Source organism: Hevea brasiliensis, chromosome 16 (genome assembly GCF_030052815.1).
Source record: "Hevea brasiliensis isolate MT/VB/25A 57/8 chromosome 16, ASM3005281v1, whole genome shotgun sequence".
Lineage (NCBI taxonomy): Eukaryota > Viridiplantae > Streptophyta > Magnoliopsida > Malpighiales > Euphorbiaceae > Hevea > Hevea brasiliensis.
Genome location: NC_079508.1, coordinates 56,335,006 through 56,360,267, shown reverse-complemented (window position 1 = coordinate 56,360,267; position 25,262 = coordinate 56,335,006). Strand labels below are relative to the sequence as shown.

Below are 25,262 nucleotides of genomic sequence, written 5' to 3'. Positions count from 1 at the left end.
TGAACTGCTAGTAATTGTGATAAGTTGGTGGCAAACTTGGATATTTAAGCTTGATATCATTTCTTTAGGTTGTCTCTTTTCCAGCTTACTACTCTTTTATTTTGGTGTCTTCTTTCTTGATTCCTTATTGCATTACATTTCCATGCTTGAGCTTTTCTTTTCTTGACTTCTTGAGTCACATTATTACTTTCTTGATTAATCGTTTTGATCCGTCACGTTCAAGAATTTTATTGTGTGTTAAATTTTTGTGAGTACAGTCTTGGTTTGAGTTACTTGAGTTTGATAAGAACTTGTGGGCATAGCCAAGAAAGGTAAAAGGCACAGAGTGGTGAGTTCATAAGAGGGGAAAAACCTTGTTGAGTTAAACACGATTGGAGTGTCCCCTGTTGAGTGTAAACACGTAAGGGAGTGAGTGAGGTGTTTTCTTTACACTAACCATTTTCTTACAGGTCTGAAAACATGTCTAAAAGGGGTGATGGTAGTGAGGGAGAAGATGAAAATCCATTCTACATGCAGGCTGTCAGACAACAATTTGAAAGAATGAATGTTGTGTGCAATGGAATCATAGATAGGTTGGAAAGATTGGAGCAAAGAGATAGGCAAAATGAGAGAAGGCCAAATAGGAGGGATCTTGTACCTCCAGTAGTTGAATCTGATGAAGATGAGGTTGATAACTATGATTTTGAGGTTGAAAGACCTAGGAGGGGTAGGTATGAGAGAAGAGTTGAAGATAGGAGGAATGGGGATAAGAGGATAAGAAGAGAGGAAAGAGAGAGGGATAGGGTAGATGACAATATCAAAAGTATTAAAATGAGCATCCCTTCTTTCCAAGGGAAAAATGATTCGGATGTGTATCTAGAATGGAAAAGGAAGGTAGAAGCTGTCTTTGATTGTCATCACTATTCAGAGGAGAAGAAAGTAAAGTTAGCAGCAGTAGAATTTACTGATTATGCTTTGGTATGGTGGGATCAAGTGTTGATTAGTAGAAGGAGAAATTATGAGCAATCAATTACAACCTGGGGTGAGATGAAAACTATAATGAGAAGGAGATTTGTTCCTAGTCATTACTATAGAGAGCTACATCAGAGGTTACAAAGATTGACTCAAGGTTCTAAAAGTGTTGAAGATTATCATAAAGAAATGGAAATTGCTATGATTAGAGCAAATGTAGAGGAGGATAGAGAAGCCACCATGGCCAGATTCTTGAATGGGCTAAACAAGGAGATTACTCATATTGTTGAGTTACATCACTATGTTGAGTTGGAGGATATGGTCCACATGGCTATGAAGGTAGAAAGGCAAATTAAAAGCAAGTCAAAATTTGGAGGAAATGCAGGTACTTCTTCATCTTGGAAGTCTAACTGGAAGAAGGAGGATAGGGAAAAGGCTGTTAGCAACTATAAGAAAAATGAGGAAAAGGAAAAGAAGGTGGAGAAGAAATTTGTAAAAAGTAAAGGAAAGGAGGTTGCAACTACTACCCGAAATAGAGATGTAAAGTGTTTTAGGTGTTTGGGCAGTGGGCACATAGCTTCTCAATGCCCTAACAAGAGAGTCATGGTCATGAGAGAAAATGGTGAGATAGAAACGGAGAAGGAAATTGTGAGTGATTCCACATCTTCAGGGGAGGAGGATGCAGAGGTAGAATATGCTGCTGAAGGAAGTGCTCTAGTGATTATGAGAGCATTAAATACTCAAGTAAAGGAGGATGTTGGTGATGAATTGCAAAGAGAAACAATTTTCCATACAAGGTGTCTTATCCAAGACAAAGCTTGTAGTGTCATCATTGATGGGGGAAGTTGTGCCAATGTTGCTAGTACTATTTTGGTGCAGAGATTAGGGTTGAGGACTTTGAAACACCCTAGGCCCTATAAATTGCAGTGGTTGAATGAATGCGGTGAGGTGAAAGTAACAAAACAAGTGCTGATTTCCTTTGCAATAGGAAAGTATCAAGATGAGGTTATGTGTGACGTGGTTCCAATGCAAGCTGGCCATTTATTACTTGGCCGACCATGGCAATTTGATAGAAAGGTGATCCACGATGGGTATAAAAATAGGTATTCTTTTGAAATGAATGGAAGGAAAATCATTTTGGCACCTATGACACCAAAACAGATTTATGAAGACCAAACAAGGCTTAAGCAACAAATGGGTGAGGTAAAATCAAGAGTGGCTGAAAAGAGAGCAGAGAAGAAAAGAAGGAGTGAAAAGAAATTGACTGAAAATGTTGTGAGTGAGCAAGACAAGGGTGGTTGTGAGGAAAGAAAAGAGAGTAAAGAAAACATTCCAAGAGTGCTTGAAAAAGGTGAATCTTTGGCGCAAAAGGAGAGCTGTGTGAAAAGAGGGGAGAGAAAATTAAACTTGTATGCTAAAGGAAGAGATGTGAGGAATGCCATGTTTACCAACAAGCAAATGTTATTAATTATGTTTAAGGACTCTTGTTTATCCACATCTGACCTTGACCCCAATTCGCCTAGTGTTGTTGTCTCCCTTTTGCAGGAATATGAGGATGTACTACCTGAGGAGATGCCAGCTGGACTATCATCTATTCGAGGGATTGAGCAGTAAATTGATTTCGTACCTGGAGCAGTTATTCCCAACTGTCCAGCCTATAGAACTAACCCTGAAGAAACCAAAGAATTATAAAGGCAAGTTGAGGAATTGCTAGCTAAGGGTTATGTGAGAGAAAGTATGAGCCCTTGTGTTGTACCCATCCTTTTGGTACCAAAGAAAGATGGCACATGGCGCATGTGTGTGGATTGTAGGGCGATCAACAAAATCACTGTAAACTATCACCACCCTATACCTAGATTGGATGATATGTTGGATGAACTTTGTGGTGCTTGTGTGTTTACCAAAATTGACTTGAAAAGCGGATATCATCAAATTCGCATGAAAGTAGGTGATGAATGGAAGACTGCATTTAAAACAAAGCATGGACTACATGAGTGGTTAGTAATGCCTTTTGGGCTAACTAATGCTCCTAGCACTTTTATGAGATTGATGAATTATGTGTTGCGTGCTTTTATTGGAAAATTTGTTGTTGTTTATTTTGATGACATATTGGTTTACAGTAGAGGCATGAATGAACATCTGCATCATTTAAGAGCTATATTCGATGTGCTAAGAAAGGAAAAATTATATGCTAACTTGAAGAAATGCTCATTTTGCATGGAAAAGGTTATCTTTTTAGGATTTGTCATTAGTGCTAATGGTGTTGAAGTCGATGATGAAAAAATTAAAGTTATTAGAGACTGGCCCATTCCAAAGTCTACATCCGAAGTACGTAGTTTCCATGGACTAGCTAGTTTCTATAGAAGATTTATTAAGAATTTCAGTACCATTGCAGCACCATTGAATGATCTTGTCAAAAAGAATGTTAATTTTGTTTGGGAACAGAAACAAGATGATACTTTGCACAAAATTAAAGACATGTTATGTTCCGCTCTTGTGTTGGCTTTACCTGATTTTTCTAAGACTTTTGAGATTGAGTGTGACGCATCAGGAATAGGTATTGGAGCCATTTTAATGCAGGATAAGAGACCAATAGCTTACTTTAGTGAGAAGCTTAATGGAGCAGCTTTGAACTATTCTACATATGACAAAGAGTTGTATGCATTGGTACGTGCCTTGGAAACGTGGCAACATTACCTTTGGCCAAAGCAATTTGTCATCCACACAGATCATGAGTCATTGAAGCATATCAAGGGGCAAAATAAGTTGAGTAGGCGTCATGCAAAATGGGTTGAGTTCCTTGAGACCTTCCCATATGTGATTCAATACAAACATGGGAAAGAAAATGTGGTTGCTGATGCCTTATCTAGAAGGTATAACCTTCTTGCCCTTCTTGATGTAAAGTTATTGGGATTCGAATATGTGAAAGAATTATATGCTGAAGATAATGACTTTGCTAGAGTGTATGTAGCTTATGAAAAGAATGCTTTTGAGAAGTTTTATAGGCATGATGGATATTTGTTTAGAGAAAATATATTGTGTGTGCCTAAGAGTTCCATGCATGAATTACTTGTGAATGAGTCTCATGCTGGTGGATTAATGGGTCATTTTGGTGTTGCCAAAACTTTAGATGTGTTAAAGAAACATTTTTATTGGCCGAATATGAAAAGAGATGTTGAAAAAGTATGTGTTAGGTGCGTTGTGTGTGCTAAGGCTAAATCTAGAGTTTTGCCACAAGGTTTGTATACACCTTTGCCTACCCCTAGTGATCCTTGAGTTCATTTGTCTATGGATTTTGTGTTAGGATTACCTAGGTCTAAACAAGGCCATGATTCAATTTTTGTTGTTGTTGATAGGTTTTCAAAAATGGCACATTTTATTCCATGCCATAAAACTGATGATGCTACAAATGTTGCAAATTTATTCTTTAGAGATATTGTTAGGTTGCATGGCATACCTAAGAGTTTAGTTAGTGATAGGGATGTTAAATTCCTTAGTCACTTTTGGAAGGTTTTGTGGAGAAAATTGGGCACCAAGTTGTTATTTTCCACCACTTGTCACCCACAAACCAATGGTCAAACTGAAGTAGTAAATAGGACACTAACTACTCTTTTGCGTGCTGTGGTTAAGCAAAATTTGAAGTCATGGAAAGATTGCATTTCACTTGTTAAATTTGCATACAATAGAAATGTGCATTCTTCTACTGGCTATTCTCCATTTGAAATTGTGTATGGTTTCAATCCTTCAACTCCTTTGGATCTTTTACCTTTGCCTGTGAACGAGCTTGCTAGTTTAGATGGAAAAAGAAAAGCAGAATTGGTGAAGAAAATCCATGAACAAGCCAATCTTCAAATTGAAAAGGAAAATTAAAAATATGCTAGTCAAGCCAACAAAGGAAGGAAGAAAGTTACATTTCAACCTGGAGATTGGGTATGGGTTCACTTGTGCATAGAAAGGTTTCCCTCTCGAAGGAAATCAAAATTACAACCAAGATGTGACCTTTCCAAGTGCTGACCAAAATTAATGATAATGCCTACAAAATAAACCTGCCTGGTGAGTATAATGTCAGTGCCACCTTCAATGTTGCTGATTTATCTCCTTGTGTTGATGCAGGAACAAATTCTAGGATGAATTCTTTTGAAGTGGAGGGGAATGATGAGAATCAAGCTACATCCACGCCAAAGAATTTCATCCAAGGTCCAATTACTAGAGCTAGAGCTAAATCACTTCAGAATTTAATTTGTGAAATCTTAAGGAGCAAGGATTATAAGCTAGAATGGCATGAAGAAAATTATAAAGGATTAAATTTGATGAAAATTAAGCTTGGAAGTAACCAGGTGTCAGGTGGAGTATTAGGTTACATGGAATAAACTGTGGACATGCATGCACCAGATCCAACCCATGCACATGCATCTGCTGGCACCTTTTTAAAAGAATATAACCACTCTCTTTTGGACTTAAATGCCCTTATTTGCTGCTGTATTAAATTTACTTTTTGTTAGGAGTTTTTAGTCTTTTGATAGATTAATTTTGGTTTAGACTTAAAGCTCCTTGCAGCTGTTATTAAAGTAGGGATATTTTTGTCTTTAGCTTTGGAGCCAAGAGACTATAAATACAAGTGTAATGAAAGAGTAGAGGACACACTTTGAATATTAATGAAAGATTGTTTCTGCTCCGTTAGTGAGTAAATTGGCTATTGCCTTTGTTCTTGTGAAGCTCATTAACTTGCTGAGATTTCTATCTTGCAAGGTTTAATGTGCATAATATTCTTGGTTTATTCATTCTCCATATGAATTAGGTCAAGAATCCCATTTCTGATATTTTCTTTGAATTACATAACAATTTGATTGTGCTGGTTCAAAGAATCAAATTCATACATCTTGATTTTGTGCTTTCCATATTGTTCCTTTAATTCTTGAATGCGGGTTTTCAAGTTACCAATTACTTGAAGGTTCACATCAAGCATGGTTAACTAAATTGTTTGATAAGTTCTAAACTCAAAGAAATTGCCTGATGAATGGAGGAGGAGTATTTTAGTACCCATTTTTAAAAATAAGGGAAACATACAGAGTTGCTCAAACTATAAAGGAATTAAACTCATGAGCCATACTATGAAGTTGTGAAAGAGAGTTGTGGAACATTGACGACGTCATGATACTTTTATCTCTCCCAATCAATTTGGCTTTATGTCCGATCATTCAACTATGGAAGTGATTTTTCTTATCAGAAGCTTGATGGAGAAATATAGAAATGTGAAGAAAGATCTACACATGGTTTTTATCAATTTGGAGAAGACTTATGATAGTGTTCCAAGAAATGTCTTATAGAGAGTGTTAGAATAAAAGAGGGTATCTATTAGGCACATATAAGTATTGAAAGATATGTATGAAGGAGCAACTACTAGTGTGCGCACAGTAGGAGGGGACACAAGAGATTTTCCTATCTCAGTTGGATTACACTAAGGTTCAGCTGTAAGCCCTTACCTTTTTACATTAGTTTTAGATGAATTGACGAAACATATATAAGAGAATATCCCTTGGTACATGATGTTTGCGGATGATTTAGTTCTGATAGATGAGGCGCGAGAAGGAGTCAATAGAAAGTTAGAGTTTTGGAGAAATACTCTAGAGTCAAAGGGCTTTAAGTTAAGTAGAACGAAGACAGAATATATGCATTGCAAGTTCAGTGAAAGCCGAACTGATGATAGGGAAGGAGTTAGTTTGGATGGAGTGGTACTGTCCTAAAGTAATCACTTTAAATATCTCGGCTCAGTCTTTCAAGTAGATAGGGGATGCAAGGAGGATGTTAGTCATAGGATTAAAGCCAGATGGTTGAAGTGGAGACATGCTATGGGAGTTTTATATGATCACAAGATTCCCAATAAGTTGAAAGAAAAATTTTATCGCACAGCTATACGACCTGCCATGTTATATGGTAGTGAGTGTTGGGCACTGAAGAAGTCGTATGTGTTTAAGATAAGAGTTGCAAAAATGAGAATGTTAAGGTGGATGAGTGACCATACTAGACTAGATAAAGTTCGTAATGAGAGTATTAAAGAAAAGGTAGGAGTGGTACCAATTGAGGATAAGTTGAGAGAAGGGAGATTGAGGTGGTTTGGTGATGTGAAGCGTAGATATACGGAGGCTCCAGTTAAACAAGTAGAGCACATTTAGTTAGAGGATGGAAAGAAAAGAATGGGTAGACCTAAACTGATTTGAAGAAGAGTAGTACAACATGACCTAGAAGCATTACACATTTTCGAGGATTTAACCAAAAATTATTTAGAGCGGAGAAAAAGAATTCATATAGCTAACCTCAAATTTTTTAGATAAAAATTTAGTTGAGTTGATTATACTTAAAAATAAATTATACTTATATTTTATAATTATTATTTAATATTATATATATAATTTTTAAAAAATAACTATGAGCAAGTCGTAAAGAAGTTTGTCTAACTACATACATCTAGAATGCTTGTCTTTATTATGGTAGGATCAAGTGCATATGGTGTGGTGCTGAATTTGTCTAATTTGATTTGTGTTTTTTGCATTTTAATTTAGGTTTTTTCACTTAACATGTGGCATCTAATTTGATATATTAGAAAGTCACATGACTTGATTTAGTAATGGTGTTACATGTAAGTTTTTCCTGAAATTTTATTAATAAATTTTGCTTATAGAAAAAAAAACTACATATATCTAAGTGAATAATTATGAGCTTTCTATCGATTTGAAAAGTATTCCAATCTTTCTCAATAAGACAAGATATGTTCTGCCAAATCATTCAAGTAACAGTAGGAAGAACCACCTTCTATCAGCCAAAGCTTCGCTTTCTCCTTAAATTCCACAGCTCTCTGCCTCACCTCCTCTCCTTCTCTATCCACCATTAGCTTTCTTATAGCTTTCTCTATCTTCTCCCTCTTCAACTCGTCCAATTCAAGGCCTACCCTCCATAGATGACACACATACCTCACATTGAAGCGTTGGTCTCCAATAAATGGCCGGCAGAGCATTGGAACGTTTTCACAAATGCTCTCTGATGTTGAATTCCAACCACAATGGGTCCAAAATCCTCCCACTGCACCATGTGCCAACACTTCCTGTTGGGGTGCCCACTCCACGACACAGCCTCTCTCCTCTACTATTTTCCTGAAAATTTGCGGCAATAGCTCAAGCAAATTGAACCACGAACCAAACCAGGCCTAAGCACCCACAAGAAAGGCCGCTCACTGTTGGCAAGACCCCAGGCTACCTCAAGTAATTCATCCTCAGTCATGCTAACAATGCTGCCAAAGCTTACATAGAGAACAGATTTTGGGGCTTGCTTGTCAAGCCAAGAAATGCAACTTCTGTCTTCCTGCAGCAGTGAATTAGAGGGTGTTGGAGCTAGCTTGTGGAAAGGGCCTACGGGAAATATTGAAGCATTGAAAATATATTGAATCTTTGTCAGTGCTTCCCGTTCAAGATAGGATATTGTGTTAATAATGATAGCTGACGAGCCTTTAACAGCGCTTGTGATGATTGCTCTCAGCTCTAGCACGGCATCTGTTGGATACTTTGTTTCTATGGAGGCAAATAGCTCCTTAAGCTTGAGGGACTGAAGCTCAGGTGAAAGTTCTTCAGCCATGGAATCTGTGCCAACAATAGGGATTACTATTTACTGATTGATATATATATCCAGGTGTTGCAATAATGTGGTATCACATGTCGCATTTTGCTCACTATATTTTCTTCTGATTAAAGGGACACCATCTGTTAAAGGATTAAAGAATTAACAAAAAATGGTATATGATTTCATTATCCAAATCCTAATAAAAAAGTTGGGAGCAAACCCGCCAGCCAATTGGGTAATCGTTAGAATTCGATCCTATACGTTAATTCCTCTTGTTCAGACAATTATAGAAAATACTAATTAAGCACATTTCAATGTATGTTAACCTTAGATGACAAATAATAGCCGCCAAAATGAAAAAAAATTTACACCACTGACAAAAATCTTCAGAACCTTGACTTGAAGATTGCTCTCAGATTTGCAGGGTAGCATTAGTTTCATGGGTTTATTTAATCAGATAGAAGTTCTCTTGGGTAAAGAACTTGCTCGGTGATGCTCTGTTTCTTTGGTCAGACCTTCGGTTTCCATGAATATGGTTAATTAAATGACAAGAATAATTTGCATACCTGGAAGAGAAATAAAACCCTGTTCAAGTGGATTAAGAATAAATTTTTGCTTAAATTCGATTCATTATGGATTCAAAACACAAATATATCAACATATAATGAGTCTTATTATTCAGCTTGTGTCTTGAATTCATAATAAATTGAATCTAGCTAAAAAAAATCCGACAGCAAAATAGGATAATATGGCAGCAGTAGCAATAGTCTGAAAAGCTATCCCTGGCAGCTTCAGACGATTAGCAACAATTTGAGCAACACATGAAAGCGGGGCTTTTGATAAAAAATGTATAATCAAAAATAAAATAATATCAAAAAAATAAGGTGAGTTTGAAAATAATTTATAATAACATTTGTAAGGTTCGAACGCTATTTATAATAGCGTCCGCATCAAAATTTTTAAAGAAAAGTTGAACGCTATTCAAAATAGCATTCAGTTTTCCTTTAAATAATAAAAAATTAATTAAAAAAAATTTAAAAGTTGGACGCTACTATAAGTAACGTTCAACCTTTTTTTTAATTTTTAATTATTTTATTTTATATTTTAAATAAAATATAAATATTATTTTAATAAATAAAATTATAATATATAATATTATATATTATAATATTTTTATTATAAATATTATTTTTAATTTAAAATAAAATTAAAATTTAATAAAATAAAAAATTAAAATTAAAAAAATAAATAATTAAAAAGATTTAAGAAAAGTTGGACTTTTCTTTAAATTTTTAATTATTTTATTTTATATTTTAAATAAATTAAAAATATTATTTTAATAAATAAAATTATAATAATTAGTATTATATATTATAATATTTTTATTTTATTATAAAATAAAAATATTATAATAAAAATATTATATATTATAATATTTTTATTTTATAATAAAATAAAAATATTATAATATATAATCCTAATTATTATATCTTTATTTATTAAAATAATATTTTTAATTTATTTAAAATATAAAATAAAATAATTAAAAATTTAAAGAAAAATGAGAGGCTATTATCCAACTTTTCTTAAATTTTTTTAATTATTTATTTTTTTAATTTTAATTATTTTATTTTATTAAATTTTAATTTAATTTTAAATTAAAAAATAATATTTATAATAAAAATATTATAATATATAATATTATATATTATAATTTTATTTATTAAAATAATATTTATATTTTATTTAAAATATAAAATAAAATAATTAAAAATTAAAAAAAGATTGGATAAGTAGCGTCCAACCTTTAAATTTTTTTTAATTAATTTTTTATTATTTAAAGGAAAGCTAGAGGCTATTTTGAATAGCGTTCAACTTTCTTTTAAAAATTTTGATGCGGACGCTATTATAAATAGCATTCGAATTTTAAAAACGCTATTATAATCAGCGTAATTCACCTATTTTTGATAATTATTTTCAAACTTCACATTTTTTTGATATTATTTTATTTTTTATTACACCTTTTTTTGTTAAAGGCCCTGAAATCGGGCTATCTCTATCCTCTTTTTCTAACATTTCTTCATGCATAGCCCAAACGGCACTTGACAAATCTTGTTAAGGACCTTGATGTTGCCCAACAACTCCCCTAGCAGTACTTTGCTTTTGGATAAGTTATCGGTTACGGGTATGAAAGCGAATTGAGGACGATATGATGGGTTAGTGGAGCTGAACTGGGGATGCATGATGGTGATTGAGAAGCCTTTTGAGTGAAGGAATGTGGCTAGTTGTATCATGGGATTTACGTGGCCCTGAAATGGGTACGCCACAAAAGCCAAGCGGCTAGCTTTTGCTCCTCCTAGTTTTCAATTGCACAAACCCAAAGAGTTTTTTTTTTTGTTTATTTTTTTATTTTAATTCTTTAACTGCAATGACAAAGAGTTTTAGTGGCTTGGTTGCAATAGAAAATATCATTCACTTCTTTGTGAAGTTTAAGCTATTTGGTGATAGAGTCAATACACTAATGATTTTACATTAATGTTAGTAATATTTCTAATACGCTAATACATTTTTATTAACGTTGAAAATATTTCTAATATGACAACATTTTTTTATTAGCGTCGAAAGGTGATCTCAAGAAAACTGGTAAATAGACTTAAGCCTTTGATGAATTTCCTAATCTCTGAAGACCAAACAGCTTTTATTCCAGGTAGAGCAATTCAGGATAATATTATGGTGGCTCATGAGATTTTCCATCATCTTCGTTCCTCTAAAAGCAAGAATCATGCTATGGCCATCAAACTAGACATGTTTAAAGCCTAAGATCAAGTTGAATGGGGTTTTTTTAGAAAGGTCCTTATCCAGTTATTGGTTTCAATCGGCATTGGGTTCAACTCATTATGCAATTTGTTACATCTGTGAAATATTCCAATATCATTAATGGGTCTCCATTTGCTCCCTTTACTCCTTCGAGAGGGATTAGACAGGGAGACCCCCTTTCCCCCTACTTGTTCCTCCTGGTGTCTCAAGCATCATCTAGTCTTATTTCCAAAGAATTCCTGAGTGAAAATTTGAAGGGGTTAAAGGTTGCTAGATTTTCTCCTCCCATAACCAATGTTCTATTTGCTGATGATACCTTATTGTTTGGGCGAGCATCAAGAACGGAAGCTAATACCATTAGCTCCATCATCAGACGATACACTGAAGCATCAGGACAGAAAGTTAATTTTAATAAGTCTAGTATCCTTTTCAGTAAATGCACCCCTCACCAGTTGAAACGGGACATTCTTTCCTCTCTAGCGATGTCTGAACTGAGTAGTACTGAAAGGTATCTTGGGATTCCTGCTTTTTAGGGAAAATCAAAAACTCAGGTGCTGGAGATCATAAAGAATTGGGTGAAGACAAAATCCCAAGCTTGGAAACAAAACTTACTCTCGCAAGCAGGAAGGGAAGTGATGACAAAATCTGTGTTAAATGCCATTCCGGCTTATGCAATGGCAATCATTAAGTTCCCAACGAGTTTGTGTTTTCAGCTTAATAGAATAGCTTCCTCTTTCTGGTGGGGGAGAAAAGCAGAGGACAAGAAAATTTGTTGGGTGAGTTGGCAGAGGGCTTCTTATCCAAAGTACATGGGAGGCATGGGTTTTCAGAATTTTGAGAAATTCAATCGGCGTGTCTTGCAAAACATGTAACACTTTCACTTTAGATAGTCGGTACATTCTACTATTTCGATGACCTATGTCTGTCCGAATAGTTAGAATGTCCGCAGCTATATTTAAACTAGAGTGATGAGTCATAAACAAATCAAATAATGGTAAGAAAAATTAAGGAAAAATTTAAGAAAATAAAATGCAATTAGGTTAAATGAGCAAAAGCTACGGCAATGGGTAACCCTAACAGGAAGCGACTATGAAGATAGTTTTCGACCCTAGACCGGATGGGAACCCTGTCAAATAATTTTTAAGACTACAGTGAAGAGTTATTGAGCCTTAGATGACAATAAAATGCCAAGAAAATGTTAAAAAAATTTTGTTAATCAGTACAGATAATTTTAACTCGGTAAGCAAAACGAATGGCATTTTGGTCATTTCACCTTCAGAGATAATTTTTGACCAACTTGTCTATTCAAGTAAGTGAAATTTACGACATAAAATGTGAATAAATATTGATGAAAAATTAATTAAAAATAAGTAAAAGAGAAAAGAAAGAAAAACGAAATAAAATGAAAATAAAACTCAATAATGACATCATGATGATGCAATTAAAAACTTATTAGCCAATCACAATTAGACAAGCTTCACTATAAAAGCCAAAATAGGGAAAAATTAAATCAAAATTCTGCTTCTTCTTCCTTCCCTTTGTTGGACGAAAATCCCTCTCTGTCTCCTCCATGGTTTCTCCTTCATCAAACCTTGCATAACATTGGTTTCTCACCATAAAACATCTTGCTTCTTTCACTAAAATTAATTCTTGCACCTTGAGCAAACTAGAGGCAGCAAAAAAAAGTGAAAATAAAGAGGTTTTCTAGCTTGGGATTGGCTCACATAAATATTAGTGCCAAATCCTTTCCCTCTCTCTTTATATTCTTGGTTAGGATTAAGAATTGAGTTGAAAATTGAAGTGAACAAAAATATGCATGTTAGGGCACTCTTTAATTTTCGGCAGCCATGAATGTGCTAAGGATTTGATGATTTTAATTGAATTAAAGTGGTGTAGTGGTCACTCTTGATGAGAATATAACGATGAGAACTTTGATTTTTCATGTATAGTGTGAAATGGATAAATTGGGAATTAGGGTTTGAGCAAAAATTAGGGTTTTGCCAATTTGATGGTGAATTGATGTTCTAATGGACAATTAGTGACCATTTGGTATAGTTTGACCATAAAATGAAGTTTGTTGTGGCATTGAATTATGAATTGGGGTGCTGCCCTTTTATGCCAGAAATTCTGGACTTGAGTCCAGTGAGTTTGGGCAGCCATAACTTGGCTTATGTAACTTCAATTGGTGTAAAGCCAATTGGAGGTGAAATTAGGGACATAATGCCACATTTTTTATGGGTAGACCTTTCCCAAAAAATCAACTTAAGGTGACCTAAAATCTGCTTAAATCCGGGTATCACAACTCTGGACCTAGAAAATAACCAAATGAACAGTGTTTATTCAAATGGCCATAACTTTGTGTAGAGAGGTCGAAATGACCTGATTTTTGAACCCATGGAAAACTTAGACAATGTAGAACAACTTCATGAAGAACAGAAACCCAAATTCTGACCATAACCTATTCGAATTACTAGCCAAACTTATGACACCAAAACTACCAGAGCCAAATCTGCCCAGAAAATCTGGGAACGGACCGATCCAGCCAGTTATGGTAAAAATGCCATAACTTGAGCTACAAAACTCCAAATGGAGTGATTCAAAAAGGGAATTAAAGAAGACACATTGGAACAGCTTTGATGAAGAAAGTTTAGCCAAATTTCCACTGTATATTGCTCCAATGGAACAGTAAACCTAAGTGACCAAATCTGAATTTTTGAAATTACTTCCAATGAGCTTTGAATTGAAATTGGCAACTAATGCCAACAAATGTAAAATCTAAAATGTGATATTTTGGTGGAATTAGAACTTGCGTATCTAGTATTTATGAAAAAGTCAATATTTTTGCATGAATGGTAAGGTAAATAGTAACCATTAAACATCAAATGCAAAGAATTAAACCATTAACTTTATTAACATGCCCTAGTATGCCTGGTATGATTGGTTTGGATAGGTTAACATACCAACAGGGTTTCGATAGCAGTACTGCATATGACTTCATGCATTTTAGGATTTATGGCATATAGTGTCATTTTGTGATATCCTGGCTTCTGGCCATTTTGTTATACTTAAGATACTTAGCTTTATGCCCGATGTTTATCATGGCTAGTTAGCCGTTCTGTTGCACACCTGACAGACACTATGTGATCGATAGTATGACGGCCCGAGGTACTTGGTACCAAAGATCGCCAATTGCTTATCCAAATCCAATGGTATAGGTTACTTGGGCAACCAAAATAAGTCTTAATAATTTATTATCAAATAATGAATATAAAAAGTGCTAAATTAATAATATTACTAATAATTACCAAATTTCAGTCTACATGAAATAAAAACGTAATTTCTGCGTATTTATTTATTTAGCTTATTTTTATTTTATATTGGCACCACTAAGCTGTATTGTTTAGCGCGTCACTTTTTGCCACGCGTAGGTACTGGAGACACCGATAGAGAACCCAGCAGACCTTAGACAGGGTGAGAGTTCAGATCTGCATTGAGTCTGGTGTCACCTCCACTACAGTGCATTTTTGGTAGACCACTAGGCTTCACCATGTATTTTGTATTTTGTATTTTGTGTTAGATATTTATTTTGTTATGTAAACTAAGGACTTATGTAATTATTAGTAATTATGTAAATTAATGAAATTCAGTATTTCATTTATGAATGAGTACCAATTTTATTTGTTATGTATGAATAAAAATTGTGAATTTGAAATAAATGATTTGAAATGTTGGGATTATGAAAAATTCATGCCTTTGAGATTATAGTATTGAGCTTTTTATCAAGTAGGAAATCATCAAAAATTATTAATGAATTAGGAAAAACTCTGTCAGTTTCTCCGATAAAATAATTAGATCCCAATTTAATAAACTAAAATGTGATAATTAGGAACGTAAGAAGATAAATTAAGACGCTCCGGCACCGAGTGTGACATGCCTCACCTGGCTACACTGTAGATGGGTAAGGAGTGTCACAAAATAAGCTTGGCATCTTTTAACACACCCAAATAGTCTATGGGCTAGATTTATTAAAGGTATCTATTTTCCTCACTCTAGTTTTTGGGATGCAAAAAAATCTTGGCGAAACTCCTGGATTTGGCAAAGTTTGTTAACTGGAAGAGAAGTCCTCAGAAAAGGTGTTCGAAACAATGCAGGGGATGGATGCAATACTTTACTCTGGGATGATCCATGGCTGCCCTCTGCTCCTGATTTTAGAGTCTCAAAACCGTCAAATTTCCCTCCTAACATTAATTTAGTAGCAGACCTTATTGATCATTCATCCCTGTCATGGAAAGAAAGGTTGATTAGAGCTCTATTTCCAGCAGACCTAGCTAAAAGTATTATCTCTACTCCTATTGCATCGAGAGGTTGTGAGGACTCCACGGTTTGGCATCATGAACCCTTGGGTGCGTATTCAGTGCGATCTGGAAATAAATTGTTAATGCAATAGTCCTATGAAGAACAGCATGATAGGCCTGGTCAATCCCAAAATACGTTTCAATCTACTTGGAAGAAGACTTGGAAATTACCAGTTCAGCCAAAAATTAAGGTTTTCCTGCGAAAAGCCCTTATAAATGCAATACCAGTCAAGGATAATCTGCTCAAGCGAGGGATTGTAGCAGATCCTTTGTGTCAAATTTGCAACAAGGAGAAGGAGACCATTAAACATACTCTTTTTTGGTGTGATCACGCTAGAGCGACTTGGTTTGTGAGTCCCTGTGCATATAAACCAAATACTGTTGGATTTGTTTCCTTTGCAAGTTGGTGGGCTCAAATTTTGGAAGAAGTTAATTCTGGTTCATTAAGCCAGGATCTCCCTCCTATTATAGCTGTTATTTACTGGCAAATATGGAAGGAACGTAACAAGGCTATTTTTGAGGGATGTGTGCCCCACCCTCTTGCTGCAGCCCGTAGAATATCTTCAGCTCTCACAGGCCTAGTTATAACAAGAAAGGATGCAGAAGTTTTGAGGTCGGGTCCTTCTATGTCTCCCACTTGCTGGAGCCCTCCTGAAATAGGATTTGTAAAGTTAAATTGTGATGTGGCCTGGAAAGGAACTTCTTCTAAAGCTGCTGTGGGAGTTCTTGTCAGAAACCATACAGGTAGTGTGATTGATGGTACTACTTCTTTGTTTGATTGTCCATCTCCTTTGATAGGGGAAGCTACAACTATTGTGCAAGCGATGCTTTTAGCTAAGTCCAGAGGTTTTACTCATGTCATTGTGGAGTCTGATTCCGAGATCTGCATAAAAGCTATCTCCAACCTTGATTCGCCGGTTAGATGGGATATTCGCGCGTCCATTCTGACTATTAGGGAATTATGCTCCCTTTTTGTTTCTATTTCTTTTCTTCATGTAAAGAGAGAAGGAAATGTTGCAGCTAATTGCTTAGCCAGACTAAGATTAGATGATAGGTTGCCTTGTAATTGGCTTAGTGCAATTTCTCAAGCTCTGATTAATGTTTGTTCTGCTGATGCCCTGTAGGGCTGTGTTTATGCTTTTGCAAGTAAAAAAAAAAAGTATTTTCAATAAAAATATACTTTTTATTAATATGGATAATATTTTTAATATTTTAATTTTTTAAAATTAATATTTCGATATTTTAAATTATTGTTAAGAACATTTTAATATGCCAAAACTTTTTATTAATATTAACAAAAAAAAAGGTTGTAGATATCTATAGACCCTTGTTATTGTAGTGTGATGCGATCTTTCCACAAGGCACTACCTCCAATAATGCACTTAGTTTTTTGATAAATTTGCATATTATTTTGTCTTTGTTTATGTCATTATAGAGGTTGGGATGATTATTTTTTTTATATCTCTTAAATAATACTTTATATATGTCAAATTTGCAAGTGGACACACTATAGTTTTATACGCATAATTAAAGATAAACCATTAACATCAAACAATGATTTTATAATGGAAAATATATTTCTTTTATAGTTTAGCCTCAAAATTAAAAACTCGATAAAAAAAATTTGCCCATTAATCAATTGAGTTTTCCATCCTATGTATTAATTCCTCTTGTTGTGACAATTTTAGAATATGCCAAGCATAAAGCCGCCAAAATAAGAAAAATTGTACACCACTAACAAAAATCTTGGAAGATAGAAGAACTTGAAAGGATAAACACCATTTCTTAAAAGTTTAGGGATATGATAAGGACATACACTAGCATGTCTCGAATTACTGAATATTCCAACTTGACATCAACCAAATCATTTAACTATCGATTAAATATTAGTAAATGAATTTACGTACCTAGAAGAGAAATATTGCCCTGTTGATGTGGATGAGGAAACACGGTATTAGTGAATATGGCAGCAGCAGCAGTAGTCCGAACGCTAATCCCCCGCAGCTTCAGATTATTAGCAACAGTTTGAGCAAAATGCATAAGCCCATCATAAACAATGCATGAAATCCGATCATCTGAATCCTCTTTCTCTAGCATTTTCTTCATGCATAGCTCAAAGGGCACTTGGCAATTCTTGTTAAGAGCATTAATGATACCGAAGAAATCTCCAGGCAGGAGTTTGCTTTCGGGTGAGTTATCGATTATGGGTTTGAAGGTGAATTGACGATGATTTGAAGAATTAGGATAGTTGAATTGGGGATGCACAATGGTGATTGAGAAGCCTTTTGAGTGCAGGATTGTGGCTAGTTGTAGCATTGGATTTATGTGGCCCTGAAATGGGAACACCACAAACACCAAGCGATTAGCTTTTGGTTCTCCTAGTTTTTCCATTGCAGCCTGGGTTTGATTCCAGCCTTAATTTGTTGCAAAGGAAAATATCATTGAAGAGGACAGTGTCTATCCTTATCCATGATTCTGTTTGTATATGTACCTTGATATACTTATCTTAGCATTTATGGTGCTGTACGTATAGATGGGTCTTACATACTTGAGTTGATGATGTACCAAGTCCCCCTATACTATACCTGATTTTAAGCAAGAATTTTTATGTTCAAATATTAATTTTTGAACTTTCTACAGCAGGGAAGGCATGCATTTCCGTCAAGTATGCAACTATATATCTCAACATTTTTTTAAAAAAAATGTTAATTTATATTTCCCTAAAACTAGAATCTTACAAGAATTTAATTTAATTAATTTTTTTATCAATTCTAATATTTAAAATAAAAGAATTTAATTTTTCTTAATTTAAAAAGATTATTTTAAAAAAATAAAAATTAAAGATATTGTGTAAAAATTCAAATAGATTTTTCTCTTACAAATTATTTATTTTAAAGAAAGTTATTAATTTGATGGAAAATTATACTAACAAAAAGTATCTGTTGGCATTTGGGTGTATTGCTCAAATGCTGATTAGGATTTTATGATTTTAGCTCAATAGCATATTTCCTCACTGGAAACTGGGTCATAAGCAATAGTAATTATCAATTATACAAAAATTATAAAATAGTCATATTAAAGCCTCTCAAATTTCTCTTGATTCTCAACCACACAAAGGGGTACTGTCGGATATTTCTTTTTTCATTTTTAGCTTTTCTTTAAATTAATTTTTCGTGATAAGTGGTTTTCCCCTCCCATTAGACATAGGGGGTTAGACCATAGCAGAGTATTTCTTTGTCCTCAAGGTGAGTTTGCTTCTCAGTGAGGCTCCTTAATTACAGGCCAACTTCTGTAGAAATTAAAAAGGCATCCGTATTGTGAGTGTTGGATTATTTATTCATATCTGGATGTGGATTAGCAATAATCAATTGTTAGGCTCATTGATAGATTAAATAATGATATCAAATAATAAGCTTAGTAATTGACAATATCTAAATGGATTGGACCATGTGATTGGGCAAACCTGTAGTGGGTCAGGCTATCCATAAGCCCGCCAAGAAATAAGCTCAACTCTTAGCCATATATATATATATATATATATATGAAGGTTCTGGATATTAGTAGAATTTGAAGGTTCTGGATATTAGGAGTTGTGAACTTATTATTTCGCTTTCTTTTTTTTGTTCTTGATTGTTCATAAAAAATTATGGATACAAGTGTATTTCTAGGTACACATATTATCTAATCATATAATCTATAATAATTTAATTTATATCTATAACTGTGAGTTCATCTAGAGCCAAGAAAAAAAAGGTTCTACATACATTTGCAGCAAAATAGGTAGATATCATATCAAATTTGTGTTTCACTATTTATTAAGGTCAAATTATAAATGCACAATTGCAAATAGTAATTCATATTAGCATAATGTTCTATATTTTTTGCACATTTTCAAATAATGGTAGCCACCACCTCAAAGTAACACACCCTAGCTCGTTTCTCTTTTGCAAGGCGACAAATTACATTCTACCCTCAAAAATCAAGACGGGCTAATTGTATTTGTAATTGTACTAAGCATTCACACAATGTTGTGCAGTACACTCTAGTGCTAAATCACTATTTATTTTTTTAAATCATTCTTTATGGCCTTAAAAAATGGGAAAAAATTAGAATTGATGTCATGACCACTAGTGGGAGCTAGCAGATCATGGATATCTTTAACTTTTCACCTTTCTTCACAGCCAAGGAATTAACAAAAATATCCTTCCATCTCCATATGCCTAATCACAAATTACCACTAGAGATGCCATGAAGTACATGTAGTACACAGATCATATATAGAATCCGGTACTGCAGAAATCTCCTTTTTCAATAACTATAACATGGTCCTTTTATCTTTAATTTTGTGTTCCTCTTTTGCTTCAATTTTTCAAGAAAAGAGGGACAGAGGAAAAGAGAGATTAATGGTTCCACAAGTTACCCTTTTCTGGAGCAATGGCACAGAAATCATGTTCCCAGGATGGCCAGGTCAACGCTTCAGCTCTTACTTGTCAGTCTTAGCTTCTGTGTTTCTGGTAGCATTGGCAATAGAGTGGCTTTCACATGCCAGATTGATCAAACCTAGCACAAACTATGTCGCTGTAGGGTTCCAGCAAACGGTCATGTATGCTATTAGAGTAGCACTTGCTTTCTTGGTTATGCTGGCAGTCATGTCCTTCAACATAGGCGTCTTTATAGCTGCTGTTACTGGATATTCGGTTGGATTCTTGATTTTTGGTAGCCAGGTTTTCAAGAAATCAAAGGTCGAACCATATGAAAATTTATCCGATCTTCCTCCACTGAACTGCTGATTAGTAGCTCTAGTTAGTGTTTGAGATTATGCCTCCCATAGTCAAAAGGCACAATATGCTTGAAGCGAAAGAGGGGAATATTTATTATCAGTTGTCAATTCCATAGTCTAGTATCCAATATCTGGTATGGAGCTGTTCATTTCATAGTCAGGCAAAAAAGGATAAGGATTCAAATTCTAACACTTTTCCCTGTAAACTTTTCAGTGTACAGAAAAATTGAGGAGTGGGAAGGTTTGGCACAGAGGGCGGATGGCTCTTCTTTGATTGGGAGTGCTCATTTTTGTTTTGGATTTTCATGTATGTGTGTAGAAGCATGTATATATAATATTTTGAAAGTGAATTGTGGTCTTGTCATTACTAATACTGTTCTGTTTTCTTTTTATTCTCTCCGTTCTTTTCCTCCAATTAATTCATCCCTTCGTACACCCTTTGCTAGCAAGACATGAAGAATATATATCACATGCATATCTAGCCCAGTGTTGCACGTTAGTTGATTTGGTTTATGTATTTTCCTGTCTATCAATTAAGAACAACGCTAGCTAATTAAGCCTTTATGTATAAGCAGCAAAAACACTTTTGTAATTTACCTTAAAATAATCCCTCTTTTTTTTTTTTTTTTTTTTTTTAAGATGAGATTTGATCATTTGAGATAAGCACGTCGGTAGCTTGCAAGCAAAGGAAAAGTTTACAGAAGATGCCTAACTCTAATTAGAGCTGATCCCTCACGACATTAATTTGTGTTTTTGGCATGACTGATCATTATTTCTTGATTTTTTATATTTTATCTGAAGATAGATGAATTTCATTAATAAAAAAGGCTTCAAGCCCAATGCATTTAGAGGCCCATCGCCTAAAGCTTCGATCTAGCATAGAGATGGCAACAAATTGAGTATTTGGGAGTATTCGATCTGATTAAATCCTAAAATTTACAAGTATTGCTTTCAATAAATAATACTCATAACGAATTTTAATCGAATCGGGTAAGATTTTACATGTTGAGTATCCATTACTTGAATTCATTTTTATGAATAATTAATTAAATATAAAATATATATTTTTTTATAATATATGTATATATATATTTAAATATTTTATAAAATTATTAAATTTTTAAAATATAAATTATTAATAAAAAATATTTTTACGTAGAGTATTAATTAAATCTATAAAATTAATGGGTTTGGATTTTTTTAGTAATATTAATTAGATTTAAAATAAATTTAACTAATTAAAAATAAATTTTAATTAAATTTATGATAAATTCAGTTTTAAAAATATTAATTAAGATTGATTTACATTAAGATGATTTTTACAAGTTTCCATTTTCATTTTTAACCTGGCAACACAAAGATCGAACACAAGTCATATAAAAGGCCCAAGCCTCTTAACCACAAAACCCTAAGAAAGCATGGATCCCCTGTCCCGACTCCTTAACTCGGAAAGAAACATCTTGTCCCACCGCCAATCGAAGAAAATGAGAGCTCTTCTTTGCACAGATCATCTGGCTAGATTAACACCGAGAAAGACTTGTCTATTTGAAGCACAGATGGAGACTTAGAATGACTATAATGCTTGATAGAAATAGTACCTAAGAACAACAACCCAGGAATCAGGATCAACCACCTAGAACTCAACAAAATCAAAAGGCATCGGCTTAGGAGTAGCAACATAGAGGGGCAGAGCTTTGGCCATAATGCACTCTACTTGGCTAAAGGGATCGGAAGTCCACAAGAGCAACGTCGTAATGCCCTAAGATACCCGTCCTCAATGGAGTCAAATGTCATTACAGAGACACACAAGCAGGAATAAAGAACCCTCACTCATTAAACTCGTACTCGCATGCAACCACCCAAAAAAGGCATATCCATAAATAATCCTCTCTCATGAAGCATTTGATCTTGCCTGGAAGGTGGGAGGGTAAAACACACTATCGAAACAGGGAAAGAAAGTCTCCGCTATCAGATGGAGTAGAAAAAACCGCTTATGGGCAAAGATACAAAGCTGAGTATCTCATAACAAAGAAAAAGGACAGAAAAATTCTCTCTCTAATAGTTAAAGAGAGAAGAATCCCTTTCTCTTTCTTGATATTGATGCGTCTTTTTTGGCATCATTCTACGGCTGAATATATATTACCTCTCGGCATTAATTTAGCTTTTGGGCATATCGAGTCTTCTGATGCAGAGCATTTCGCTTGATTATCTATTTGGACTTGAATACCTTAACACCTGACATGAGTCTGTTGAAAGGGCCAGATATTTTCAATCAATTGTAGTCTTTCAACTTGTTTTTTCTTATTGCCGGTTATTTTCGCTCAGGATTTCTTGTAATCTTTATTACATGTGGAGCAACAAACGACAAAATGATAAATCAGTAAGTAGTATATAGTTATATAATTTTTAAGAAAAAGATAAAATTTCATTTTGTGGGCTCATCATTAAATAATATAATTAGTTTATTATTGCATATAGTTAATTTTATATAAAATTACCGTCTCATTATATAATTTTTTTTTTTAGTATTAAAGTATTATAGGCAGATATGCTCCTTCTTCTCTTTATTAGTTTTTTTTTATTCTCTTTTTGTTTTTCTTTTTACTCTCCAATAGTCTGAGGTGATATTTTTTACCCATAATAATCTCTTTTAGTTTTTTTTTAATTAATTTTATTTCAATAATAATAGAATCTACTCTTTTTAGGTAGCTTTATCTCAATTTTGAGGATTTTTTTTATTACGATTTTGTATGTTTTATTATTTTATTGTTTGGTTGATAGTTAGAAATATTAGCAAATTTTATTTATGAGAGAACATTATACTTATTCAAATAAATTATCAAATCAATTTAAGTCTTCAAATAAAAAATAATTCTTTATATATTTTGGCTTTCACGAAAGCAATGAACACAAGTATGGTTCTACATTAACAATTGTTTGACTCAACTTGCAGCTGAAGAAGACTAGTTCCTAAATTCGAACTGGGGAACGACAAAGTCTGCATAAACTTCACTAACCAAAGAGAATCGGATTCAACAATAATATCTCTGAAGCCAGCATCCGTCGTCCTTCAAATGCTTATGCCTCATCAACAGGGATAAGATTAGGGAACTTGGGCGCTGCAGACATCAGCACTTCTCCTCTGCAATTCCTTACAACCCTTTCAAACCACACCCTGATTTTCCTGAAGTCGCTGCAGTTGTATTAATCTTAACCTAAGCTTCCTCTGGCGCCCTCCAAGAGCAATCAGCCACTGACCTTTGCGGAGATATTGCACTAACTCTGCATGACTGGAATTCAAAGAATTGATAATGCATGGAAATATTTAAATTATATTTTAGTAACACTAAACTGAAATTCATTAGTTTAATGAGAACCTATATAGTTCTATTTGGAATTATGGTTAAAGGCTAAAAAAGTTTGTTTTCAAGTATATTTTAAATGTTGTTAAAAATATTAAAAATTTATTTATTTTAAAATTCTTATGGTTAAAACATATCAAATTTAACTCTAAATCAAATTTAATTAATACATTCTAATTAAAATATTGAAAAATTTTTTAATTAGTACATTAAGTCAATTGAATCCACTAAATAATGGAGAATTCTAGCCTTACAGACACTTGATCTCTGAAGTGACTGTTAATGGATTGTATCAGCTAAAGTTTAGATTTTGTTTTTGTCAAAATATAGGGATTAGCTTTGATTGTTTCAAATACTGCTTGAAAATTGACATAATTCGACTTAAATGACTGAAAAAATTGTTGTGTTCGGCAACATGGTGTGGGTCTTGTCGTCACTTTTCCTCTCTCCACAAGCTAAGCTTCAAAGTATTCCCAATCTGTTTGCTTGGAAGTTGACTCAGTTGGGACAAAGACCGTGGCTGCGAACATAATTTTTAAAGTTATCATTAACTCATATTTATAAATTAGCACACAAGTAAATTCTTTATATTATCCTTTATCAATATTATAAAATTTTTAAATATTATTTATATTATTCTTTATATGAATATATTATCAATACTATCGAATCTTTCAAGTTTATTATATTACCTTTTAAATAAGTGGTTAATTTCATTTATACATAAATATGATATATTCATTTATATTTATTTTAATATATACCTTATTTTCAAGATTAAAATTGAAATTTTGCTATATAATACGAAGCAATTAATCACACAAAGATAATGCATGGAAGACAATTAGCACCAATAAATAGATGAAACCCAATTTAATTATGTGTTAGTTAAGTACGAAATTCACTATCTCTTTTTAAATAAAGCTGATACTTTTTCAGCCCCACTTCTTGATTTTAACTTGAGCATTTTTGGATTTATTATAAAGTTGCTAATTTAATGATAATCTAGTGGCGTAAAAAATAGATTATTCTGAAATTAATAGTTTTTTCCATTAAAGTATACAAATAGATTAGTTTAAATGGTACGTAGTTAAATTTAATTTTTCTTAATCCAGTATTTTAGATTTAATTTTTACGGTGAATATTTTTAAATAAATAAACTAAATATGAGATACACTTTTAGTATATATTTAAGAAAGTAAAATAATATAAAATAATAATTATTTAATGTTTAAAATAATTATTATTTAGTATCTTTATTTAAGAAAAAACTAATTAATTCATCTTTATTTTAAAAAATATGTTAATTAATTTTTATTTTTTTATTTTTTTTATTTTTTTAATCTCTCCTGTCAATAGTTTGAATTTTATTTAATTCCTATGAGT

At 33.4% G+C, this 25,262-nt stretch overlaps 3 protein-coding genes across 3 annotated transcripts; 1 reads left to right on the top strand and 2 right to left on the bottom strand.

The window, feature by feature from the left end:
* Positions 1-7,702: 7,702 nt before the first annotated feature.
* On the bottom strand, positions 7,703-8,577 carry LOC110643821 (UDP-glucose iridoid glucosyltransferase-like). The gene is made up of 2 exons (XM_021796324.2): positions 8,165-8,577; positions 7,703-8,099 (listed from the first exon to the last, which is right to left on the bottom strand). The coding sequence occupies exons 1-2, from the start codon at positions 8,575-8,577 to the stop codon at positions 7,703-7,705; spliced, it is 810 nt and encodes a 269-aa protein (XP_021652016.2).
* Positions 8,578-16,212: 7,635 nt separating this feature from the next.
* On the bottom strand, positions 16,213-18,199 carry LOC131174671 (UDP-glycosyltransferase 76C3-like). Its single transcript, XM_058138427.1, has 2 exons — positions 17,642-18,199; positions 16,213-16,385 (listed from the first exon to the last, which is right to left on the bottom strand). The coding sequence occupies exons 1-2, from the start codon at positions 18,123-18,125 to the stop codon at positions 16,213-16,215; spliced, it is 657 nt and encodes a 218-aa protein (XP_057994410.1). The 5' UTR covers positions 18,126-18,199.
* Positions 18,200-19,887: 1,688 nt separating this feature from the next.
* On the top strand, positions 19,888-20,885 carry LOC110643829 (copper transporter 6). The gene has a single exon (XM_058137967.1). It carries the CDS (start codon positions 20,057-20,059, stop codon positions 20,522-20,524), a length of 468 nt encoding a protein of 155 aa, XP_057993950.1. The 5' UTR covers positions 19,888-20,056; the 3' UTR covers positions 20,525-20,885.
* The last annotated feature ends 4,377 nt before the right edge of the window (positions 20,886-25,262 follow it).